The sequence below is a fragment of the Oncorhynchus clarkii genome, chromosome 19, assembly GCF_045791955.1.
Source record: "Oncorhynchus clarkii lewisi isolate Uvic-CL-2024 chromosome 19, UVic_Ocla_1.0, whole genome shotgun sequence".
Classification (NCBI taxonomy): domain Eukaryota; kingdom Metazoa; phylum Chordata; class Actinopteri; order Salmoniformes; family Salmonidae; genus Oncorhynchus; species Oncorhynchus clarkii.
In genome coordinates this window covers 30,126,118-30,151,522 of record NC_092165.1, presented here as the reverse complement: position 1 = coordinate 30,151,522, position 25,405 = coordinate 30,126,118, and the positions used below count along the sequence as shown (strand labels likewise).

Genomic DNA, 25,405 nt, shown 5'->3' with positions numbered 1-25,405 from the left:
CTGCATTCAAGAAACGCTTTATTTACATTTCCCTGCACAATTCGAAAAAACAGCTATGAATGTGTTATGTTTTGGCTCTGAAGGTGTATAGTTATGAACCTGTTATAAAGTCCTTGTTCCTCAGCCATCTTTGTGAAAGCTAATCTTTGACTGTACAGCAGGTATATCTGTGTGTGCTATTGAGCAAAGACAGGGGTAGAAAACAACGGCTAAACCCTGTGGACTGTAGCATTCAGCAATCAACTAGCCTCCCTCCCTGATTATCCACTAATAGATGCTCCTCAGCCAACATGTAGATTGGTTAATAAATATGTCCACATAGGTTTATTTCCCCTTAATGGCGCTCCCAGCTTGTTGGCCATTAGACACTGTGACCTAATTTAAGAGCCATCGCTCACACGTTACGTTAGCATCATCAGGGCCTGTGGTTGAATCACAAATGGCACCCTATTTAGTGCATTTCAATGGCACCCTATTCCCTATTTAGTGCACTTCAGTGGCTCCCTATTTAGTGCACTTCTTTTGACCAGGGCCCCAGGTCCATTTGGGAAACAGAATATTTGTACATCCTTTCTTTTCCTCGCCTCGACACTGCCATGGCGTGATTTTGATATGACCAGCCGCTGCCTCCATCCCCACTGAATGACAATGATCTGAAGAGGAGGTGGGGGCGAATGGGATGTAACGGGGCATAACGTAAGTTTGAAAGTCCTCTTTAGGACCCCATCAGAGTTCATTAGAAGCCCCAGCCAACACTTAATTAATAAGATCTCTCTCTCTCTCTCTCTGTGATACGTGTATGTGTCAGAGTAATTAAAAACTGCCGTGGCTGATGCCGTTGTTGAAGGTTAACACCGTGCTGTCACCAACATTTACCCACTCCCATACCATGGCCGCGGCTGGCACTCACTTGTCCAAGTGGCAGAGGGGTGGAGAGGGAGGCGAGGGGTTGAGAGGGGACGTTTCAAGACTGCGGAAGGTTGTGGGTGGGGAGGGAGGTGGGTGTGGTGGTATGCAATGAGGAGGGTTGTGGTGGTTGAGTGTGGAGGGAGGGAGGGGATGAGAGAAAGAGGGAGGGGGGGACGTTAAGCATGGACAGTTCCAGAGTCAGGCAGCCTGCCGCACGCTGATGAACATGTCTTTTTGATGACCACTAAGCACACTCAACATCGCTGCCAGGGCTAAATCAAATTAAAGCCCTTCAGTTTAGCCCGCGGACGGAGTACTCCACTTTGGCACTTTCTGCGTGGAAGAGTCTTCCTTTCCTCTGCCTGGGGGATCACGGGCTGCAGAGAGATGACAACACTTTCCCTTATGCTCTGTCCCCTGAACTTGAACTTCTACAGCCCTGCCAAAATCCCAAGCACACACATCACGTAAATACAGAAAAACACACACACACAGACACACGCACATACACAACAAACAACACACTCACAGCTCTAAAGGACAAAACAAAATAAAGAAAATTAGAAAAGTATAAAGAGAAGAAAAAAAAAACGTAATTTTCTGGTTGCGGTTTCTTTCTCTCTGCTGCTGTTTCACCCAAAACAGAAATGAAACGTGTATCTACATTTTATCATGTCTGGTATCGCCTTTGAAAATTGCAGGTAGTGGAGTGTTTAACATTCTCTTGTCAAGCATGCCCCCGCTGAGACAATAAATGCCTGTCCAGTTTTGCTCACAGCGGCAGCAGCAGATTAGAAACAGCAGGAGGACGGTGTAGTGTGAATACAATACCGATAAGGACGCATGTCTTAGCCCCCACTGCCAAGCCTGGATTCTCCCAATGTACTGAGAACCCGCTGTTTCTAATATTTTACGCACAACTACAGTCACAAATGTACCATAACTGCATTGAAAGAGCTTATTTTCACCCCACCCACCTGAAATCAGGGTATAGTTTAGGGTGTTTTTGTCTTTTGGGAGACGGGTTGTTTTTGTAGGAGGGAGGGAAGAGTGGGAGGGAGGGGTGGGCAGAGAGGGGGAGTGGGACAGAGGAAGGTAAATCAGAACACAATAAGAGTGAAATTTCTGTGGTTTCTTTTCATCAGAAATGCTGGTGGAGATAGATAGGTGTGGACAATTGTGGCAGTGAAGCTTTTATCTAGGTATTTATTTTGAGAGAGAAATGCAGAAAGTGACTGTAGGGCCTCGGCTGTATGAGCTACTGCATGAACAGGTGGTAGAAGCCAGAGCTCTGGACAGACACACACAAAACGCAGAATCATATAAGTTGTTATATATACACACAACATACATTCACATAACTTTTACCCAAACGCACACAGCAAATTCTCCAGTGTAAAAAAAAACGAAACAAATCAACACTGGCTGTGTTAAATCAACACTGAACGTTGATTTAAACACTCAGAATTTATTTTGTAAGTATTTAAAGTATTTTTGAGAGCCTGGTTTTATGATAATAAAGGGGCATGAAACTCATGCACATCACTTTGAACCAAAACCAAGACAATCATTATCATATTTCCCAGCATGCTGTGCGTTTTGGACAGTCACTGGAATTTTGCAGCTCTGATGTGGCCTGTGTCCCGAACTGGGGAACAGGCATGCACTTCTAACTAAAAGTACAAAGGATGACCTGACAGGGTACCACTAGTGCCAAGTGTTTGTACCCCTTCACAAAACAAAATAGTTCCTGAAGAGTTTAACATACTGGATAAATTTACAAAATGTTTGTCATTTATATTTGAGCAGCATAAAATGAATCAATCAATCAATGTACAGGGAACACATATATAAACGCAACATGTAAAGTGTTTGTCCCATGTTTCATGAGCTAAAATAAAAGATCCCAGACATTTTCCGTATGCACAAAAAGTGCATTTCTCTCTTGTTTACATTCCTGTTACTTAGCATTTTTCCTTTGCCAAGATGATTCATCCACCTGACAGATGTGGCATATCAAGAAGCTTATTGAACAGCATGATCATTACACAGATGCACCTTGTGCTGGGGACAATAAAAGGCCACTAAGAATGTCTAGTTGTCACACAACACAATGCCAGAGATGTCTCAAGTTTTGAGGGAGCATGCAATTTGCATGATGACTGCAGGAATGTCCTGTGTTTCATTTTATCTGGTAGATGTCATTTGCTGTCAGCGAACATCTATACAGTACAGTCAATGGTTAACACCAACAGAAATACTCAAAACACTAACTCTCCCTCGTCTTCTCCTCTTAAGAGTTTTTATTTTCTTAACTTTGAACTCTTGAGTGCGCCTCAATAAATGCGACCTGACATTGCCTCAAAAGTTACAACACTTAAAATAGTGACACTAGTGGGTTAAAGTGTCATTGAGTTTTATGAGGATGGGTCTGTCCATATCGGTCTGAGATCCATATCATGGCCTGGTGCTTCAGGAGGGACAAGAGGTGGTTATACTACTGCTGGGAAGGTTGTCACGATTCAGCATGTGTCCATCCAGTGTGTGTGCTACGGATGGTGTATGTGTTTCGGACAGTGGGTGTGTCCCCCTCAGCCACATCCCGGCCCCGGGGAGCATGTAGACACCCACCTGCAGTCAGGCACTGGATAAAAACACAGGTCAATCAATGTCCGCAGTCGGGCACCGCAAAACACTGTCACCCCCTACCACTAGTGTAACTGTTACAAATGCCATCCTACTCCCTACATAGTGCACTACCTTTGACCAGGGCCCATAGTGCTACCATTATGTGCCATTTGGGACATAGTCTGTGACTGTGCCTGGCCATGAGCGTTAGTGAGGGAACAGGTGGTATTGTTATGTTTAAGTGTCATCTCCTTCACCCCTCCCCTTGTTCTCCAGCCCCCCTCTCTGTGCCATCATTATGTGCTACTGCCCCCTACTGAGGAGCGATGGCTGTGCGCCCCCAAGGTCACGGCTGTGTCCCAATCATCTATCCTTCCTTTCTCCCAAAGTGTGCATTTGTTCACTTCCCTCCATGCATTTGAAAGGAAATGACTGGTGTATGAAAACTCCCTCTAGTCTACACCAATACAATGCTTTCACATTTGTGGGGAGTAGTGAACGAGTGCACTCTTCAGGAGGAAGGAGAGATTATTGGGGCGCAACCCAGGTTCTGGGAAGGGAAAGAGAAGGGAACAGGCAGGCAGGGGTGCACTTACTACCTCCCTCCATGCGTCCGGGCTGGGCTGAGGGGATCGATGCCACCACCATGCAGCCATGAGACCCTGCAGGCTCACAAAACACAAACATTTACAAAGACATCTTCCTCTGTGTGTGGTGTGTCACTTATAGCCAGGGCAGCGTGTGCCTTACAGAGTGTGAGGGACAGAGGGAGAAAGGCAGGGATCTAACCAGAGTTAATGGGGGATAGATAGGTGGTCTGTAGTTTTCCTTCAACAGAAACACTTGGTGCTGAGAGGTCTGTATGGGATGAAGAAGTGCATAATGGAGACAGTGGTGGTAAGGTGGACAGCGTGTATGACAAAATGCAGCTCAGGTGACAAAAGGATTTATGTTTTTGGAAACCAGCAGAGGTTTCCATATATATATATACAGTGCCTTGCGAAAGTATTCGGCCCCCTTGAACTTTGCGACCTTTTGCCACATTTCAGGCTTCAAACATAAAGATATAAAACTGTATTTTTTTGTGAAGAATCAACAACAAGTGGGACACAATCATGAAGTGGAACGACATTTATTGGATATTTCAAACTATTTTAACAAATCAAAAACGGAAAAATTGGGCGTGCAAAATTATTCAGCCCCCTTAAGTTAATACTTTGTAGCGCCACCTTTTGCTGCGATTACAGCTGTAAGTCGCTTGGGGTATGTCTCTATCAGTTTTGCACATCGAAAGACTGAATTTTTTTCCCATTCCTCCTTGCAAAACAGCTCGAGCTCAGTGAGGTTGGATGGAGAGCATTTGTGAACAGCAGTTTTCAGTTCTTTCCACAGATTCTCGATTGGATTCAGGTCTGGACTTTGACTTGGCCATTCTAACACCTGGATATGTTTATTTTTGAACCATTCCATTGTTCCAGAATGGTCCTGTATTTGGCTCCATCCATCTTCCCTGTCCCTGCTGAAGAAAAGCAGGCCCAAACCATGATGCTGCCACCACCATGTTTGAAAGTGGGGATGGTGTGTTCAGGGTGATGAGCTGTGTTGCTTTTACGCCAAACATAACGTTTTGCATTGTTGCCAAAAAGTTCAATTTTGGTTTCATCTGACCAGAGCACCTTCTTCCACATGTTTGGTGTGTCTCCCAGGTGGCTTTTGGCAAACTTTAAACAACACTTTTTATGGATATCTTTAAGAAATGGCTTTCTTCTTGCCACTCTTCCATAAAGGCCAGATTTGTGCAATATACGACTGATTGTTGTCCTATGGACAGAGTCTCCCACCTCAGCTGTAGATCTCTGCAGTTTATCCAGAGTGATCATGGGCCTCTTGGCTACATCTCTGATCAGTCTTCTCCTTGTATGAGCTGAAAGTTTAGAGGGACGGCCAGGTCTTGGTAGATTTGCAGTGGTCTGATACTCCTTCCATTTCAATATTATCGCTTGCACAGTGCTCCTTGGGATGTTTAAAGCTTGGGAAATCTTTTTGTATCCAAATCCGGCTTTACACTTCTTCACAACAGTATCTCGGACCTGCCTGGTGTGTTCCTTGTTCTTCATGATGCTCTCTGCGCTTTTAACGGACCTCTGAGACTATCACAGTGCAGGTGCATTTATACGGAGACTTGATTACACACAGGTGGATTGTATTTATCATCATTAGTCATTTAGGTCAACATTGGATCATTCAGAGATCCTCACTGAACTTCTGGAGAGAGTTTGCTGCACTGAAAGTAAAGGGGCTGAATAATTTTGCACGCCCAATTTTTCAGTTTTTGATTTGTTAAAAAAAGTTTGAAAAATCCAATAAATGTCATTCCACTTCATGATTGTGTCCCACTTGTTGTTGATTCTTCACAAAAAAATACAGTTTTATATCTTTATGTTTGAAGCCTGAAATGTGGCAAAAGGTCGCAAAGTTCAAGGGGGCCGAATACTTTCGCAAGGCACTGTATATATATGGTAATATACTGAACTATTACCAAATATCAGGTGAGGAAAAGGTGGATGTCTTTTGAAAGCTTAAATCAATATGCAACATAACAATGTGACTATAGAAAAAAAAAAAATGAACAGGGTTATTATTTTAATCCGTAATAGAGGCACTATTCCACATAGACCTGTCTTTCAAAACATTGATGTTCAAAAGAACCACTTCTCTGCCCACAGACGATGATAAAACGGTGAACTTTAGCAGTAATATGGGCTACAGAGACACTAATCTATGTCTGACCATCTCTTTTCGCCAAATGTGAGCCGAATGACCGTTAAATCAGCTCTAATCTCCTCACATTAGTCCCTTGACCCTAAATACGACGCTCGGCCCCAGTCAGGCGTTTTCAGTTGCAGAAGTTAGACACAGTCGGTCTAATTTGCGACAGTTTTAGTAAATCCTGTCACTTCATTTGAAGTCCTGCACATCAGGCCTAATTACTGCACTGAAGCTGTGGCCAACCCACCGGTGGAGGATAGGCCATGGGAGAAGCTAGAAGTGGAGAGGGAAGAGTGGAGTGAGGAGATGGAAGGGGGAGAAGAGAGGGAAGGGATGGGGCATGAGCCCTGAGCCCTGGTACCCAATCATGTCAGACACACTAGAGCACCAAACTGACGCTTCACATTCCCATCAGCAGTTAGAGGGAGATACTTATCTATTAGGGGGTCACGAGAAGAAGATAATGTTAAGTAGAAACTGGTAATCTATGTTGTAAATGGAAACTATGCAGGACAAACAGGTAAGGAAACCAAGTGTATTGTATGTGTGGGATGACTGAGTAGCATGGAGGCATTTTAGCTTTCCCATATATTTTTCACCTATTGGATTCAAAATATACATGACACACAAACATGATATAGGGTGCCCGATGAAAAACACATTTTTACATTTCATTCAGATTGTCATGCTAACAACTTTGACGACAACCCCAAAATGTAAAATCCTCAACAGTTGTTACGAGAAACCTGCACATCTCTGTTCTTATTAACCGGATGTACTCGGTTAGGAAGTCGCAACTTTTTGGGGATATACAATAAATGTTAAAGACATGCTAGATAAAAACAACCCCACTTAACATTTCAGAACATGAATAATCATATGTCTTGGGTAAAATGTTATCTTATAAACATATAAGGATGTGGAATTTCATCACCAAAGAGTGGGTGGACATTCTACATGACACATGTTTTAGTGTACAGAAAGCATACCACAGACTCTCACATCATTATTATTTTATTATCCAACTTACAGAAGGCCATGCGTGTTTACAAAATGAAATATTTTTTAAAAAATATGCCGTGCAGAAGAGATAAACGATACTGTACAAACTTTTTTTTTTTTCTTTTAAAGTAGTATCTCTTAAAGTGGAACTGACAGCATTTTAGAAATATGAAATCGTATTAAAATGTGTTCATATACACCCCCAGGAAGAATGACACTTAGAAACATTCTGACAAGCACGCACTTAGATAATGTCGTTTTCACATTTTTTTTCATAAATTTTTAGAATGTTTGGGATTTACATATACTAAGGTGGTTGTGAAATTTCTACAGCAATATAGAGTGGGAAATTGGCAGTGAGTTTGGACAAGTAATAGACACTGCAGTAAATAAAACTTAATAAAAACATCTGTCTTGTCCAAGACCGGAGTCTACACAGACTGGTGTGCTGTAGGCAATCAGAGCTACAGTAGGGCTTTATACAAACAAGCCATTTGCCAGACAGGCCTGCCAGCATTCACTTTGAACTGGACTGTGTGTGTTTACAGGCAGCTACAACAGCGCAACTTTTAGATCATTTGAGCACATTCGATAAAAGCAACACCTGAATGGATTTCTGCAAATACGTAAACACCACAGAGTCCTCTTACATTTGGGAACTTTACAACCATTGAGAGGTGGGCTCTCTCTCCCTCAGTTATGCAAATCAACAAGAACAACTAATGCTAGGTTGAGCAAGATGAGCTAAAATCTAACAAAAGGGACAATAGATACAGTTGAAGTCAGAAGTTTACATACACTTAGGTTGGAATCATTAACACTCGTTTTTCAACCACTCCACAAATTTCTTGTTAACAAACTATAGTTTTGGCAAGTCGGTTAGGACATCTACTTTGTGCATGACAAGTCATTTTTCCAACAATTGTTTACAGACAGATTATTTTACTTATAATTCACTGTATCACAATTCCAGGTGGTCAGAAGTTTACATACACTAAGTTGACTGCCTTTAAACAGCTTGGAAAATTCCAGAAAATGATGTCATGGCTTTAGAAGCTTCTGATAGGCTAATTGACATCCTTTGAGTCAATTGGGGGTGTACCTCTGGATGTATTTCAAGGCCTACCTTCAAACTCTTTGCTTGACATCATGGGAAAATCAAAAGAAATCAGACAAGACCTCAGAAAATTTTTTGTAAAACCTCCACAAGTCTGGTTCATCCTTGGGAGCAAGTTCCAAACGCCTGAAGGTACCATGTTCATCTGTACAAACAATAGTACCCAAGTATAAACACCATGGGACCATGCAGCCGTCATACCGCTCAGGAAGGAGACGCGTTCCGTCTCCTAGAGATGAACGTACTTTGGTGCGGAAAGTGCAAATCAATCCCAGAACAACAAAGGACCTTGTGAAGATGCTGGAGGAAACAGCTACAAAAGTATCTATATTCACAGAAAAACAAGTCCTATATCGAAATAACCTGGAAGGCTGCTCAGCAAGGAAGAAGCCACTGCTCCAAAACCGCCATAAAAATGCCAGACTACGATTTGCAACTGCACATGGGGACAAAGATCGTACTTTTTAGAGAAATGTCCTAGAAATACTCTGCTATTATTCTGACATTTCACATTCTTAAAATAAAGTGGTGATCCTAACTGACCAAAGACAGGGAATTTTTACTAGGATTAAATGTTAGGAATTGTGAAAAACTGAGTTTAAATGCATTTGGCTAAGGTGTATGTAAACTTCCGACAACTGTAAACCCTCTCAAACTTGTTCAGCTAGTTGGCTGTCAAAATTGCACTCATAAACAATGGGGAATTGTAGCCTACTTGTCATTCTACAGCTTGCCTGCCAATACATGCTTGTCCCAACAAAGCACCCAAGCTAACTGGATGAAGTTGGCTAGCTTGCTAGCTAGCTACTTCCAGACACAAATGAGAGAACACCTCACTGACCATTTCACTCAACGTAGCAGAGCTGGTTAGGCTGTTCACATGTTAACTAAAGTGTTTGTGATGAACTATTACCTTCTTTGCATATGTTTACTGACACTGGTCATATTCCGCAAGTGTAAATTCATCCTTTATTCTGGGCTCTGGCACACTCGGACAAGAGTGCAATGAAATTGGAATAGATAGCCAGAGTGAATTTGCAAACGCAAGAGATATGCTAACTGAATAACAGTCGTTCAAGTTCTTGCTAGCTAACCAAATGAAACCTGCATCTCTAGATGTGTATAGCCACCGAAAAACAATGAGGGGAATAAGTCAGTCACTCAAACCACTCCTCCAAGGGCATGACATGACATCATCCTAGCGTTAGGCTCCGCGTTTTTAGCTTGACACATGAGTAGATACGCTAGCCCATTAGCCACGTTATGACTGACTAGTGATCATCGCTCTTGCTAGTTCGATTGTATTGATAGTCCTATCCTTAGTTACATTTAATCCGTTTTGGTCCAAAATATTGAGTCATTGAAACTAAAACGGTGCATCCTGAATGCAGGCAGCAAACAATGTACCAGGCCAGCTGTGATTTACAACCTGATAGCAATATTTTTGGGACTACCAAGAAATGTATTGGTGAATTACATTAATCATGCATTGAACTGCATCCATCTATTCTGCCAACAATGCCTTAGTCTACATCATGGACTGTTTAGTCAAATAGAAGCTATATTTAAAACCGTTACAAAGTTGATTTTGTAGCGTAAACTGGGAATTTGACATTTTTTTTTTGACTGATATTATGATTGTTTGTTTTATATCTGCAAAGTAATTCAAATTAAAGGATGGCTGGAACACAGAATGAGAAGTACAACTCATTCTGATTCTAAGGGGTCTGACTTTTTCTTGGGTCTACCTCTGCCTCTCTTCAGGCCAGGAGTGGTCTGAGTAGCCATCTCCACCAGTATCTTCTCGGGGCTAGCAGCCGCCTTCTTCGGGCTAGCAGCAGTCTTTTTAAGGGTCGCTTTCTTCTTGGGGATGACTACCCTTTTCACTCCATTCACCTCTGTAGGGAGAAGATTACAATTTCAAAACAGTGAGATTTAACCTGAAGAGAGGGGAGGGGAGAGGAGAAGAAGGAAAAAAGGAGATTCTTACCTTTCTTTCCAGCTTTTCTTTTCTTGGCGGGAGTGCCGTCGGTCTCGTCATTAGCCTCCCCTTTATAATCTACCGCTCTCTTTCTTTTGGGAGTCTTCTGTGAGGAGAGGGAAAGAAAAGAGGGATGAGAACAAGTGCAGAGAGAGAGCAACAGCAAGAGAAACAGTGAGAGAGAGCGAGCGCAGTGGTCAAATCTCCCGGTCCGCTTGCAGAATCCTTGGAGAAGGCCGAAATCAAACATGAAATGAGAAACTCTGCTTGGGTACATGACGACCGAACGTTTACATCTGCCCAGAGCCTTGTGTGCCATCTGAGCAAATGCAATTATCACTGCCATCTCGCAGAGTAAGAAAACCTTCTACGGGAATAATCCATTCAAAGTACAAATTAAATTATGGTTCCATGACTATCTAAATAACAACAATGGTCAGCGCTAATTCTGTTTCTCGGGTCATCATTTAAGGCATCTGGAACTTTCTTTGGGGTCAAAGTTGAGATTTGATGGTTTAGTAACTGACAAAGCAGAGCTGTATCCGTACTTAGTGAGGTGATCCCTTTGGTACCATTTTCATAAACTATGACTTAATTTTTTCCCCCTTATACAGATTAAAGACTAAAACGAGACAATAACTTTGTCCATGAAATCATACCAGCCGAGAATGAGGCGACGAGAAAGATGCACTTAACGACAGCAATCAAATCCTCCATCTCTCCTTCCTTCCCTCCTCCCTTCCACCTTTCCTCCATCTCTCAGACTGTATAATGAACGCTCGCCCCTCTCTCGGACTTGAACTATCACTCACCCAACCCCCCCCCCTCTTCTCTTCCCTCTCTCCTCTCTGCTGACTTCCATTTTGCCAATTGCTACCTCATGATTACCAGCAGACCCTGCTGAGCTGAACAGATTGGCTGGATAATTACATACAATAACGGCAGTGGGCAGGTAACCCTCAACTGGCATGGGCCAGCTCCCCGGTGGCACCTTCCATATGCAAACGGCATTGTGGGTAGTGCGAGGAGGGGGGAGGAAGAGGGAGGAGATCCCTCCCTCTGCCGTGAGAGCGGTGCGCTGATTGCGGGGCCGCGCCGACTCCAAGGTTACCGTGTCAGCAAATTTGTGATACATTAGCGAGGGATAAACACAGGTACTCAGACCTGTCGGATAAGAGGGATGGAGGGAGGGAGGAGAGGAGGGAGGTAGAGGAAGGAAGAGGGGAAGATAATGAAGAGAAGGGGAGAGGAGGAGGGAGATAGGTAAGATGGAGAAGGGAGGGCAGGAAAGGGAAGGAATTGTGAGTGGGGAGGAGAGAAATGGAAAAAGGCTTTTGAGCTGGTTGGAGGAATCCCAGTGTGGAAGCCAGAGTAATGTAGAAATGGCTTTGAACAGCAAAATGAAGGCTCTGTGTGTGTGTGGTTTGGGTGTAAAAACGCCAATAAGCAGCGGTCAAGGTACATCTGTTAAAAGCATCACACCTTAATTGGATTTGAAAATCAATGCACTTGGCAGCCATTCACACTAACGTGCACAATTAGTCTGGGATCGTGCTCAGGCATTTTTACATTTCAAATGGCTTTTAACAGGTAAACACATTAGGGGTGGTTGAAATGGGCTCCGTTTGAAAGGCCGGGCTTCAAAAAGGTCTGGAGCGTGCCAGGTTTTAAACGCTGAGGCTACCATGACCGCACAGCAACACGTCTTTCTGTGTTGGGCTCTTTGTGGACCGACCTCGACAGAGGACAATGGCCCGCGTTCGTTGACCGATGAGGAGAACTCCAGCTTGTCGTCATCTTTGGCGCCGATCGACTTAAGCCCCGCTTCCAGAATGGACCGGAGCTTCTGATAGGCCGGCTTGTCTGTGTAGCTTAGAGTCTTCACCTCCTCCACAAACTTCTGAAGTTCGTCTAAAAAGGAGAGGAAACAATAGATATTGGGGGGGGGTTTAGATTTGAGCCTTACGTTTTAGGTCAGGAGTCCCGGCACGAAGCAAAGTAATCTCTACTGAGAGGGTCACACAGATTTAAGCACACATTTTAAGTGAGTCCTATCCACAATTAAAGGTAGCTAGCTGCAGTGGTAATGAATTTCTACCTGTTTCCCAAGCTGTTCCAACAACATTGTGATAAAAATACAGTCATCCAACACAGAGAAGAAACAATGTACCATATTGAACCAAAAACAGACAAACTAAGTCAAATCAACGATTCACAACTGACGATAAACTGAAAAACTGATGCTCTGAACGGTTGTTATCTAGGTGTTGATCCACCTCTACGCAGACGACACCATCCTGTATACATCTGGCCCTTCTTTGGACACTGTGTTAACAAACCTCCAAACGAGCTTCAATACATTAAAACTAAATGCATGCTCTTCAACCGATCGCGGCTCGCACCCGCCAAGCATCACTACTCTGGACGGTTAGAATGTGTGGACAACTACAAATACCTAGGTGCCTGGCTAGACTGTAAACTCTCCTTCCAGACTCACATTAAGCATCTCCAATCCAAAATTAAATCTAGAATTGGCTTCCTATTGCGCAACAAAGCCACCTTCACTCACGCTGCCAAACATACCCTCGTAAATCGGACTGTCCTACCGATCCTCAACTTCAGCGATGTAATTTACAAAATAGCCTCCAACACTCCACTCAGCAAACTGGATGCAGTCTATCACAGTGCCATCCGTTTTGGCACCAAAGTCCCATATACTACCCACCACTGCGACCTGTATGCTCTTGTCGGCTGGCCCTCGCTACATATTCGTCGCCAAACCCACTGGCTCCAGGTCATCTATAAGTCTTTGCTAAGTAAAGCTCCGCCTTACCACAGTTCACTGGTCACCATAGCAACACCCACCCGTAGCACGCGCTCCAGCAGGTATATTTCACTGGTCATCCCCAAAGCCAACACCTAAATATGCCGCCTTTCCTTCCAGTTCTCTGCTGCCAATGACGATTTGCAAAAAAAAAAAAAAACGCTGAAGTTGGAAACATATCTCCCTCACTAACTTTAAAACATCAGCTATCTGAGCCGTTTACCAATCGCTGCAGCTGTACACAGCCCATCTGTACACAGCCCATCCAACTACCTACCTCATCCCCATATTGTTTTTATTTACTTTTTTGCACATCAGTATTTCTACTTGCACATCATCATCATCTGCACATCTATCACTCCAGTGTTAATCTGCTAAAATTGTGATTACTTCGTTACTTTTGGCTTATTTATTGCCTTACCGCTGTACTCCATTTGCACACACTGTATATAGATTTTTTTGCTATTGTGTTATTGACTGCACATTTGTTTATCCCATGTGTAACTCTGTGTTGTTGTGTGTCGAACTGCTTTGCTATATCTTGGCCAGGTCGCAGTTGTTGAGAACAAGTTCTCATATACTGGCCTACCTGGTTAAATAAAGGTGAAATGAAATGAAAACAGAATTTAAAAAAAAAAGGTGTTAGCTAGCGCACTTCCGTCCAGTTACACTGGACGGAAGTGCCAGTTACACTCCTCTACCCGCATTCCTTTCCTCTCTCCTAATACAGCCAGCACTGGCACTTTGACCTTGGGGCTAAGTCAAGAGAGAGTGAGGAGGAGAGGATAGAGGGATGAGGAGAGGAAGTGGCACGGTGCGTCAGCCCCTCTTCCTTCTGCTCCGTCGCTCCCAAACTGTTGTTTACCGCCTGGGTGAAAGCTAAAATAAGTCACACCAAACAGAATTAGTGATGATGGCGGACACAACAGAACCATGACGGCTCCACTGCAGTCACCTCTCTCTCTGGGCCGTTGTGATGCGTTGCGTGTTGCTGTACGCACAAGACAACAGCCCGCGGAGAAATCTCTCCTTCTGTCACACGGCTGCCACAAAGCGCACAGAGCGGGCGCTGCCACATAGGGATCAGAGGAGAGGAGGCCGACAACAGTAGGCGGAGAGGAGGAGGGAGGCAAGGCCCTGGCTTCAGGATTAAAGGGACAGTTAAACTCCCCAAGTCAAAGTTTGTTTAAAGGCCCAGCGCAGTCAAAAAACATGATTTCACCCGAAACATTTCCACACTATGAAGTCGGAATGGTACTGTAATATTGTGAAAATTATGAAAATGCCCTTTAGTGTAAGAGCTGTTCGAAAAGACGGCCTGAAATTTCAGCCTGTTTTGGTGGGATGGGGTTTTGGCCTGCCTAGTGACATCACCAGACGGTAAATGAGTTAATAGACCAATGAGAAAGAGTGTTCCATACCTCTCTGCCAGTAACAGCTAGTTTTCAGTTTCCCCCACCCCACTCCCAGACAGTCCTAGCAAAAGTCTTGCTTGAGAAATTGCTCTTTGCTAAGAAGCTAATTTCTCAAGCAAGACTTTTGTTTATTTTTGACCACAATTGAAGAAAAATAAAATAAAAATCACAGTTAAGGTACTTCATTGTTAACAAAAAATGATTTGATGTCGAGATAAAAACAGCTGCATTGGACGTGCTCCTACTTCAGATAGAATTGTCTTGTCAACTAGGGCCCCCTGGTCCATATTCTAAAGGTGAATGATATGTAGAGCCAAATTAAATCTACAGGCCTCAATACCGTACGAATGGCCCACAAATCGTTCAAAAATAAAATCATAGATATTTAACAAACCCTCAAAAAGTTTACAACATATTTGAAGTGTTTTCACTCCAAATGGCTAGAACCTCAGTGAACACTCTAGCCGTCCATACTGACTCTCACCTATGCTTCACACTAATGCGCTCAACACATATGTAAGTTCACGGCTTCACAACAAAGTTAAAGTGGAAAGTTTTGTTGCGGTCGGAGAATTAGCGGTGGTGCTAATGAATTAGCATTCATTATGAGGGAATCGGCAGGTCCCATTATTATGGAGTGAACAGCCACTCTCCTCTCCTCTGTGTGTGTGATGAAGAAGTGCTTCAGTTCAATTAGGGCTGGTTGGGGCTGTGAATGAAGCAAAGGCACGGGGTGTAATGTGGAGGGCTGAACTCCCAACACAGGTGTTCTCAAGGACCACAGAGAGTCAGTCAGTTCAGCTAGTAATGACGACGTAACTGGCAAGTCCCCACAGCAATATGGGCTTCGACACAAAAAGGAAACTGATACCAGGGGGCGAGTCCAAAATAAATAAATAAAAAAGTGAATGAAAAGACCTCACCTGGCTTGTCTTGTGAGGAGAAACATTGAGACATGAAGTCTGAGACGTTATCTCTGCATCTGTGAGTGGGAGAAAAAAAAATAATTAAGAGGGATGTGCGCACAAGCACTTGTGCGTGTTTTGCACATGCAGGTGCGTGTGTGACATCTTACCGTAGTTTTGAGTCTCTGACGTAGAGGGAGTCTTGCAGCTTGTCTTCCCAGGGCAATTTACTACAGAGCCACTGGACCATACAGTACCCCAGGATCTCCAGATCGCTCCTTCTACAAGGTGCTGGAGACATACAACGGTTGAGTTGACCAATAGACACGAAACTCTGGACTTACATTTGCCGACATAATCAGCGATGGAGCTGTTGAAATCTGCCCGCGTAGGTGTGCATTACAGCAGTTGTTTCTGTTATCCAATTTCAAAGCGCGATTGTGAGAGCAGCCCACCCCAATTGGCTGTCGCAAGGTTGCATAGCAGAAATGGGCATAAAAGTGGGGATTTTTCAACACAGCTCGCAAGCTTTCGAGTCGCCAACCATTAAGTGTCTGTGTCCTTGTGTTTCCTCCTCCCATCGAAAACGACTGGTCGCTGGTAGCTAGGTGTGAACGACAGGTTATATACACCGTAACCGCTGGTAGCTAGGTGGTGTTGATACAAGTTAATCAACAATTTAAAAAAAAAATGTTCCGTTTCAAACCATCCCCCCCCCGAACATTTGCTCCCAAATGAACGTGCCCCTGGCTTGGCTAAAGGAGAGGTGAGGTGTACTTACAGACTCCTTTGTGTGCGTCGATGCTGGTGAACTCGATGGTCCCGTCGTGGCACCTCTTAGGGTCCTCCTTGTACTCCTTCAGTATGCCTTCAGGAGAGTACCTATAGGCCAGCCCATAATCTACTAAATAAACCTATAGGTTTGCAAACAAAAACAGACAAATTCATGCATGCACACACGGACACATATCCAACCTAAGGAATATACACGAGATGGGCCTAGAACTAGTATATTACTAATAAACTGTACATGTGTGTGGGGTGGGGGGGGAAATCACCTGGACTACAATAATAAAATAAGGATCTTTCCCTTTCAATAAGATTCGATACGCATAAAGATACATGGGCTCCGTTACAGGAACGATGCGTTATACAGTAGATTGAAATGATTCCATACGATTCGGTTGGATTAGAGAACAAATCGATGCCATTTGGTTAAGTGTTAAGTGTTTAAGATACATTGCTATCAATATTTATTGTTTACAAATTAGCTATGACATAGCCAATGAATATATAGCACCATTTTGGATTTCACCCCCCCCCCATCTCAAAATCGAAGGGTTTCGACCTACAGTTTGGAAGTTCTCCTCTTGCTTCAGCCATGCAGTGCACTTTGCAAAAATGATAGCTCATTGTACATCTAAAAATGACCATACACACCGACTGTTTAAAGCCAAATTACCAACGCTGCTGTTGACGATGAACCTGATCAAAACCTATGGTAAACCCTTGTTCAGCAGCTATAGCCAGATTACAGTTGTCTCCGGTAGCTTACTTTTATTCTGGTAAAACACACTGTTCAACAGCACAGAAGATAACAATAACCTAGCAAATGACATCGGTTGTCACTCGACTAATAAAAGCCCAACATCACGCAAGTCAGTTTAGCACCTGAACACTAAAGGTGCCACGCAGACGTGCAAGATCAGGAACGGGCCTCCAACCTGGCGTTAGTAAGCACGCGAAACTGGGCAGGGTGCGCAGTTTCACAAGGTCACTGACATTGCCTGGGGATGTTTGGCACGCACGCAAAATGACATGTAGATCAGTGACAGTCGACACAGTTACAAGCAGTTCGACACTGAGAGGACCCATCAGTCGTCCCAAAAGATGAGCGGCATTTTCGGGGAAGGTAGAAAGAACGCAATATGAGCAACAGCAGCAATTCCTAGCGGTTTTCTGGACAGACGCGCGCATCGGCGAATCGTCACATCCGTACAAAGCCTACAATACTAGTCATGGCTACAGTACAGAAAGTCAAACAAATGTTTCCAACAACTGCAGGGAGGGAGGGAGTAGGCAGATTGAGAGAGAGCTAACACTGAGACTCCCAAGGGTCTGCTTTCTAAATTGTCATTTAAAAATAGCACTTTAATAACACACCATGGATACATTATTAATCTCTAAATTAAATATTTGCCCCTGCCCCCACCTTGTTTGCTTGAAAGATCTCTTACCAGTCATCTAATCTCTCCCCTGTTTAGAGGAATGATGAACGCCCCACCATCACCCTCTTCTCTCTCTCATTTGTTTAATTGAATCTAATGAACCAGTGGCAGGAGCATAATCAAATAAATAAACATATCCCACATTTTTTTTTCAACTTAGCTACATATCAGGTCAAAGGAATTGCTTCCCTTGAAGAGGTAGAGACAATCATTTGAAATCGTACCCAGACTGAGAAATAGGCCTTCCCTCTGAAACCGTAATCCACTACACACAAAGCACATAGCTAGCTAGGCTACATAGCCCTGATAATATAGTGTACCAAGTATGCGAGCCATATCAGGACTAAAAGCTCCACTACGTAGGCGTTTCTCAATCCACTCCCGCGGTACTATCACACCTGATTGAACTAAAAACTTAACATCAAGCCCTGGCTTAATAATGAGCTCAAAGTCAGGTGCGTTAGCACAGGGCCAGATCAACAAAAAAAAGGTGCCAATCAATGCAGTGAATAGCAGACAGGTGGGACAGCCACTGACCTGATTGGGGTTGTTGTGGCTGAGGAGGAGGTTGGATGCTTTGATGTCAGCGTGTACATACTCATGCTCATGGATGTACTCCAGAATGTCAAGCTACACAAGTGAGCGGAGAAGAGAAGTCAACAAAAAATAGCAAACACATTATTTCCTGAGATAGTAGTGCATAGGCAAACAAAATGAGCGAGAATTTTTTTTTTTTTTAACAACACTCAAGACACAGTAAATGAGATAAACAGCCAACAATTGTTTGTTTTTTTAATAGCGTGAATGAAATAAATCAATGCTTTAGTTAGCTGTCGTTTTAGTCTCCCCCCGTGGCTCGATTATCTAAAAATTGGCAGTTAAGATGACTAAAACTCACGAGTCTCAGTCCGAGCTGCAGGACCAGTTTTCGGGGGAACCTCCTCCCACTCTCCTCAAACTTCTTCTGCAGGTCCGTCCCAAACCGGTCCATCACCATGAACCTGTACCTGGGAAGGGAGGAACCAGAGGGAAACAGATTCAGGGCGCAACCCAAATGGCACCCAATTCCTATAGTGCACTACTTATATGGCACCCTATGGGCCCTGGTCAACAGTAGTGCACTATAAAGGCAATAGGGTGCCAATTGGGGAGCACCCAATCGCATATGTTAATCAATCAACATCCCTTTCTTTGCAGCTGGAGAAGTGGCGGGTTGCTTGGACATTCATGAATGCATAACTTTACCGGTGTCTAAAGTAAACAATTGCTATGTTGGTTCAAAGCAGTGTTGTCACGATACCAGAATTTTGACTTTGAGACCAGGTTTAGTATCACAATACTCGATACTACCACGATACTCGATACCAAAATGACACCACGGCGAAACAAGAAAGTGTATTTGCCAAAGTCATGGAATGGCACTTGATCTACACAAAAAATTGTTTTGTTCAATATCACTACATTTAAAATGTTTGAATGTAAGCATTAATGAATCAATTATACAACTAATTTGACATTGGGTAAAAAATAAACAAAGTATATAACAACATAGCATTGTCTATTGATAATCTGGGTAACTCAAGATGTAGCCTAGGCCTTTTCACAATGCAGGTGGATGCATATTAAATAGGAGTGTGTGCAGGCATTGAGTTATTGAGCTTGTTTTGGCTGATTTCAAATCAAAATGTTATTTGTCACATGCGCCAAATACAACCCTACCGTGAAATGCTTACTTACAAGCCCTTTTCATGGGCCTACAGATGAAAAACAATATTTCCATTCAATTTGGGACTTATTTTCAATATCTTATTTTATAAAAGTGTGTGCTGTCTCTTTAAGACCCATGATGGCATTCACACACACAGTTCCAGGCTCAAGCAAAGATGATTTTGACTGGGAGAGACGTGAGGCTGGGGGAGATTAAGTGAATAAATAAAGTTTTTGGTGACAATCAGCTTTGAAATCAGCAATATTCTGCGGACAGGGTAGAGCTAGCAATGAGTAAGCGGAGCAGGCACGGAGCCCTAGCGCTATGAGGGGACATCGGCTGCGTTGATCGACTTGATCCTTTCTCGATCAGTAGATGACTTGAGAAACATTTGACAAAAGTTACGAAAGTAACAGAAGTTCTAGTACCAAACCGTATTTCATGTTACACTATCGAAAAAAGTACTACGCTTTCGGTATATTGTGTGACACTAGTTCAAAGGTATTTACATGAGAGTGCCATCAAAGGTACTGAAAGAAGCAGGTTTTAAAAAGGCACTAGTCAATACCTGTTCCCTCCTTTCTCATGCAGTCCAGACCCCCAGTACTTTGGCACTCCCAAATACTTTGTCTTGTGAGACTTCATCCAACTCTGAACTACAATACAACAAAAAAAATGGAGAACAAAAAAAAATACTACATATGAAAAACAGCAAAAATACTCAGCTAAAACAACATCACAACATGCAAAAAGAGAGTCACTTGTTAAGGGTTAAACCATATGACTGCAAGTGAAAAGTAACAGTGAGGCAAATCAAGATAGTACTATTTAGCCGGTCATACAAACGCTTCCAAACACACTTCCTAAAACTTGGTGGTGGTGCTCAAAGTAATGAGAAGGATAATTCCATGGGAGGCGAGCCAGAGGCGGTCGCAAGCTAATCTGCTACTGGGACAAATATTTACCAACAGACACCACCATATTCCATGAATAAAACATGAGCCTTCGTTCCTTAGTAATATAACAGTTAATTGTCAGGGGAGATTGACATTCGGATTGTTATGATATAAAATGCAAAGTTGTGGCCTTGGGGCGAACGCAGGAGCCAAAGGCACCATGTTGGAAAGTGAAGACCTCACTACATGGCCCTACTACTTCACTTATTTAATTAAGAAAGTTGTTCATTTCGCTATTCGTGGTTGTTTGTTCCAGTGTTGAGGGACCGCGTGGGTGTGCAATCTTGAGGGAGGGAGTGGTATGCATACTTTGATCCGGCTTGGCAGCTCGCATGTAGAACTTGAGCTCTGAGAACAGTGGTCCGTTGTCACTGGGCTCCTAGATGAAGGGGGGGGGGGACCAGGACAGTTGACCAAACAGTACAGCTTTATTCATCCCATTTGTGTCAGTTTATGACATAATCAGGAGTATAAGATCAGTTAAACTCATCCTGGAAACACTATATAGAACATGCAGCATAGGTAAGCCTGGAGTCATGCAGGGTAGTCAAGAGTATATTGTCATCAACTGTACAGGCATACAGTAAGGATGCTAAATGTTTCCTTTGTCTTGCGTGTACAGGCATGAGATAGAACTGAGGCCAATCAGGCAATCATATACAAAAAGGCTTGGATTACCAAGCCAGAGTTGTCTTACCACTTTGATGACATATGGGGCACCAGCACCAACCGTTTTAGATGAATTCTCATCGGCTGTAAAACAATAACAGACCTCAGACTAGCCTAGTTTAAAAATGAATAGGCTGGAAATACATATGCAAGACATGTAGTATTTCTGATCTTCTGAGGTCAGCGGATGAGGAATTCCCGATCAATAATCAGTGAACTAGCCTAGATGTGTTTTATAACCCATGTTGCCGTGCCTCTCTTACCCAGATAGAGCAGTCCGAAGCCGCCCTGTCCAATGGGGGCTCCCAGTTTCCAGGACTTCTTGCCAGTATCTGTAAGTACTTCTCCAGGGGGGAACTCCTCAGCAAGCTTTCTCTTTTCTGGTCCTCTGCCCTTCCCTGCTGCCTTGGCTTTAGGGGGCATCTGGAGGGACAGGATAGAGAATCTATGCAATCTAGTGATACATCTAGCAGATGTAACAGTGCTTCCTTCAACAAAACTATCTTGCCACTGCCAGCCAGTAAGGGAGCCTGGCTCCTCCCAAAACATATAGCTTGTTATAAAGCTAGCAATGCTTTAATTTGACCTTCACCAACAAAGCAGTTTTCTTGAATGTCTCAGTGAGGTTTGAATATGATGTGTAAACAGCATATCACATGATACTTCACTTGAGTGGCAAGCGACTGAATGAAGGTAACCAATAAGGTAGCTAGCACATCGATTACTTCTGGCTCATCGAACTACCTAGTTAAGATACACTATATATACAAAAGTATGTGGACACCCCTTCAAAATAGTGGACTCTGCTTTTTCAGCCACACCCGATGCTGACTGGTGTCTAAAATCGAGCACACAGCCATGCAATCTCCATAGTCATACATGGGCAGTAGAATGGCCTTACTGAAGAGCTCAGTGACTTTCCACATGGCAACGTCATAGGATGCCACATTTCCAACAAGTCAGTTTGACTAATTTCTGCCCTGGTCAACAATGTAAAGTGGAAACGTCTAGGAGCAACAATGGCTAAGCTGCGAAATGGAAGGCCACAAAATTTCACAGAATGGGACAGCCGAGTGCTGAAGCGTGTAAAAACCGTATGTCCTGGGTTGCAAAACTTACTAGAGTTCCAAACTGCCTCAAGAAGCGACGTTAGCAGCCGGACACAAACCTAAGATCACCATGCATAATGCCACGCGTCAGCTAGAGTGGGGTAAAGCTTGCCGCCATTGGACTCTGGAGCAGAGGGAATGCCTTCTCTGGAGTGATGAAACACACTTAACCATCTGGCAGTCCAACAGACACATTTGGGTTTGGCAGATGCCAGGAGAACACTACCTTCCTAAATGCATAGTCCCAACTGTAAAGTTTGGTGGATGAATAATGGTTCGGGCTAGGCCCCTTAGTTCCAGTGAAGTGAAATCTTAACACTACAGCATAAAATGACATATTCTATACAATTCTGTGCAACAGTTTGGGAAGGCCCTTTCCTGTTTCAGCGCAACAATGCCCCATGCACAAAGCGAGGTCCATACAGAAATGGTTTGTCGAGATCGGTGTGGAATAACTTGACTGGCCTGCACAGAGCCCTGACCTCAACCCCATTGGGATTAATTGGAACACCGACTGCGAGCCAGACCTAATCTTCCAACATCAGTGCCAGACCTCACTAATGCTCGTGGCTGAATGGAAGCAAGTCCCTGCAGCAATGTTCCAACATCTAGTGGAAAACCTTCCCAGAAGAGTGGATGGAGGCTGTTATAGCAGCAAAGGGGCTCCAACTCCATATTCATGTCTATGATTTTGGAATGAGATGTTAGACGAGCAGGTGTCCATATACTTTTGGTCATGTTGTGTAGCTTATTATCGTCAATCTAGCCAGTTTCACTCACCAAATGGGGCGAGAGGTTTTTCCTATTTAGCTAACGTTAACTACTAGTTGGTAGCAACATTTTGCGAACTTAAACGCCAATATCGGTTAAAGGTAAACAAGCGTGCATACGTTTGAAAGATTGTCAGAACATATAGCTAGTTAGCTTAACTATTTTGCTAACGTCGTAGATACATTAGCTATCTGACATTAGCAAAAGCCTTGCCTTTGGATGATTAGATCGCAAAACCCAGCGTTTCCATGATAATCGTGTTCTTAAACACGGTATATCAATATATCTAAACAAAGGCATTGGATTTCACAGGTTTATAACATAAACCTTTAACGCAAACCTCGTTGACTTTGTTGTTATTTCCAAGCTATCCTCGATGCTTCTCAAAAATTCCCGCACTGCAGTCCAACCGGAAATCGATTGGCGCATTCTGCAACACTGCTCAAGCCTATTGGTCAGAAACACTTTCTGACATTTGCATATTTACAGGGGTGCTGGGAAATGACGTTCTAAATCGAATGTGACGTTGATGCAGGTGCTCATGCTGAGGAGGAGATGAAGGAGGATAAAGGAGAACAGGAGGAGCAGCAGCAGCAGCATATACCTCTATCTACATGCTAAAGTATAAACATTTGATAGGTTTAGCAAAGTTAGTAGAGATTACAGGCAGTGAGAATATCAAAATGAGAAGTCGATCATTCTAAATTTGTATGATATGTATTATATATTGTGTAGTTATCAATTATATTGTAACCTATTTTATACAAGTTTAACTGAATTATTATTGTACTTGTTGCTGGCCATTTGATAGTTTTAGAAAATATTGGGTTTCACTTGCATCACATGGCATGGCTCATGAATAAGATATGGATGGGCACATGAGTAGCCCTATCTTGTTTCTAGCCTGAGCATCTCCCTGAAAGTATTGCACTGGAAACCTAAACTTTGGGAGAGTTTGAATCCTGTTGCCACTAGACGAGGAGTTTATTCAATGCCATCGCTTTTATAACAAAACGTGTAGTTTGATGACCTGTGAGCTACGACTGTATAAAACAAGAATGGCCCTTGAGATGTCCAACGATAAACGGATAAAACTCGGAGCGCTCTGGTGACTCGAATCCAATTGCGCCCCTATCCAAAAAATATCCTCCCCAACTGGGAGATTCATACTGGACGTTTGGAAGCGGAACGAACGATGACTAGACGCAGTGACAGCGATAATGACGGAGAGACTTCATCCCCGTCTCCGTCCTGGCGCCCAAAGAAATGTAAAGGTGAAAAGCATGTGTCTTTCCCTCCGGATGAGGAGATAGTGTCAGGCTTCGCTGAGCGCAAGGACACGATCAATGGTGAGCTGATGTCCTCTACCTCTTCTCTCCCTTGATGGCTCTGAGGGAATAAGGGAGGGATAACTTTTAGTGATTGATATAGGCCCACTTAGAATCTGCACGTAGGTATGGTATAGGCCAGTCGGCATAGGCTAATGTTGTTCTGTGTAGTGTGGAGGGCTGATTGATGTAAGGTAGACCTAGCACTAATCAGTTTCATACTCCACTCATTGGACATTTTGACATTTTACATGGTCTCAAGATCAAGTCTCCTGATTTGTATTCTGGTCCTCCCCTCTTTCCCTCCCTGATTCCCCACCCTCCTATATGTATTAGTGATTTGCATAAACATGGTAACCAACACAGAATCACAGCAGTATCTCCTAGTGACCTAAATGTTTTGAAGTAAATTAATTAATTACTGTAGATATGTTTTAATTAATGGCAAGGATTTAAGCATCCTGAGGCACACACACACACACACACACACTTTTCTAATCAGATTCAAGATAAGTGTTTTTATTGGTTTAGAGGGAGCTGTCATTCTCTGGATATACTTACATGATGTTTACAGAACCATTGGAATGACTATGGAGGCCATTATCATGTTACGGTTTTAGTGATGAGTGGTGTGAAATACATTATTTGTGAGTGTTATAACTTTAGTATGACACAAATGATGTATCACGTTTGAGACAGTCAGTGAGTCAAGTGTTTCCATCTGCAAGCCCTATAGGCCTAGCTACACCTGTTAGGCTCACTCCATAAGGCACCTGGGATGAATTTGATCGCTTGATTGGTTGATTTATAAGGCAGATACTCATCCTCTCTGCCCTTCCCACTTCCAAATGACTGACATCTTCTCCCTTCCCCACAGTCAGTCAATCAGAAGTGTACAGGTTCCATCCAAAATGGCACCCTATTACCTATAAGTGCATTACTTTTTACCAGAGCCATATAGGCCCTGGTCAAAAGTAGCACACTAAATAGGGAATAGGGTGCCATTTAGGATGTGGGACTGTGTACCATCCGTATGGCCTAAGCACTTTGGAGTGGGAGCTCCCAGTTCATTGGGACAGAGAGACA

General features: G+C 43.3%; 2 protein-coding genes across 2 annotated transcripts in view; one reads left to right on the top strand and one right to left on the bottom strand.

The window, feature by feature from the left end:
• Positions 1–7,302: 7,302 nt before the first annotated feature.
• LOC139374204 (serine/threonine-protein kinase VRK1-like) lies at positions 7,303–23,391 on the bottom strand. Its single transcript, XM_071115223.1, has 13 exons — positions 23,332–23,391; positions 21,375–21,534; positions 21,140–21,195; positions 20,752–20,821; positions 20,055–20,142; positions 18,677–18,785; positions 18,316–18,408; positions 16,332–16,464; positions 15,721–15,841; positions 15,569–15,627; positions 12,142–12,317; positions 10,416–10,512; positions 7,303–10,323 (listed from the first exon to the last, which is right to left on the bottom strand). The coding sequence occupies exons 2-13, from the start codon at positions 21,532–21,534 to the stop codon at positions 10,133–10,135; spliced, it is 1,353 nt and encodes a 450-aa protein (XP_070971324.1). The 5' UTR covers positions 23,332–23,391; the 3' UTR covers positions 7,303–10,132.
• Positions 23,392–24,186: 795 nt separating this feature from the next.
• LOC139374203 (protein phosphatase 1 regulatory subunit 37) overlaps positions 24,187–25,405 on the top strand; it is a 70,690-nt gene continuing 69,471 nt past the window's right edge. Inside the window, exon 1 of the mRNA XM_071115222.1 lies at positions 24,187–24,340. Within this exon, the coding sequence (XP_070971323.1) occupies positions 24,187–24,340 (154 nt within the window). The remainder of the gene's footprint in view (positions 24,341–25,405) is intronic.

Excerpts from the sequence above, each read along its gene's own strand:
- LOC139374204 (XM_071115223.1), bottom strand. The coding sequence starts at position 21,534 with ATGCCCCCTAAAGCCAAGGCAGCAGGGAAGGGCAGAGGACCAGAAAAG. Across the intron at positions 21,196-21,374 it reads CTTCGGACTGCTCTATCTGG|CCGATGAGAATTCATCTAAA; the intron begins GTAAGAGAGGCA and ends ATTGTTTTACAG. Across the intron at positions 15,628-15,720 it reads GTCAGAGACTCAAAACTACG|ATGCAGAGATAACGTCTCAG; the intron begins GTAAGATGTCAC and ends TCCCACTCACAG.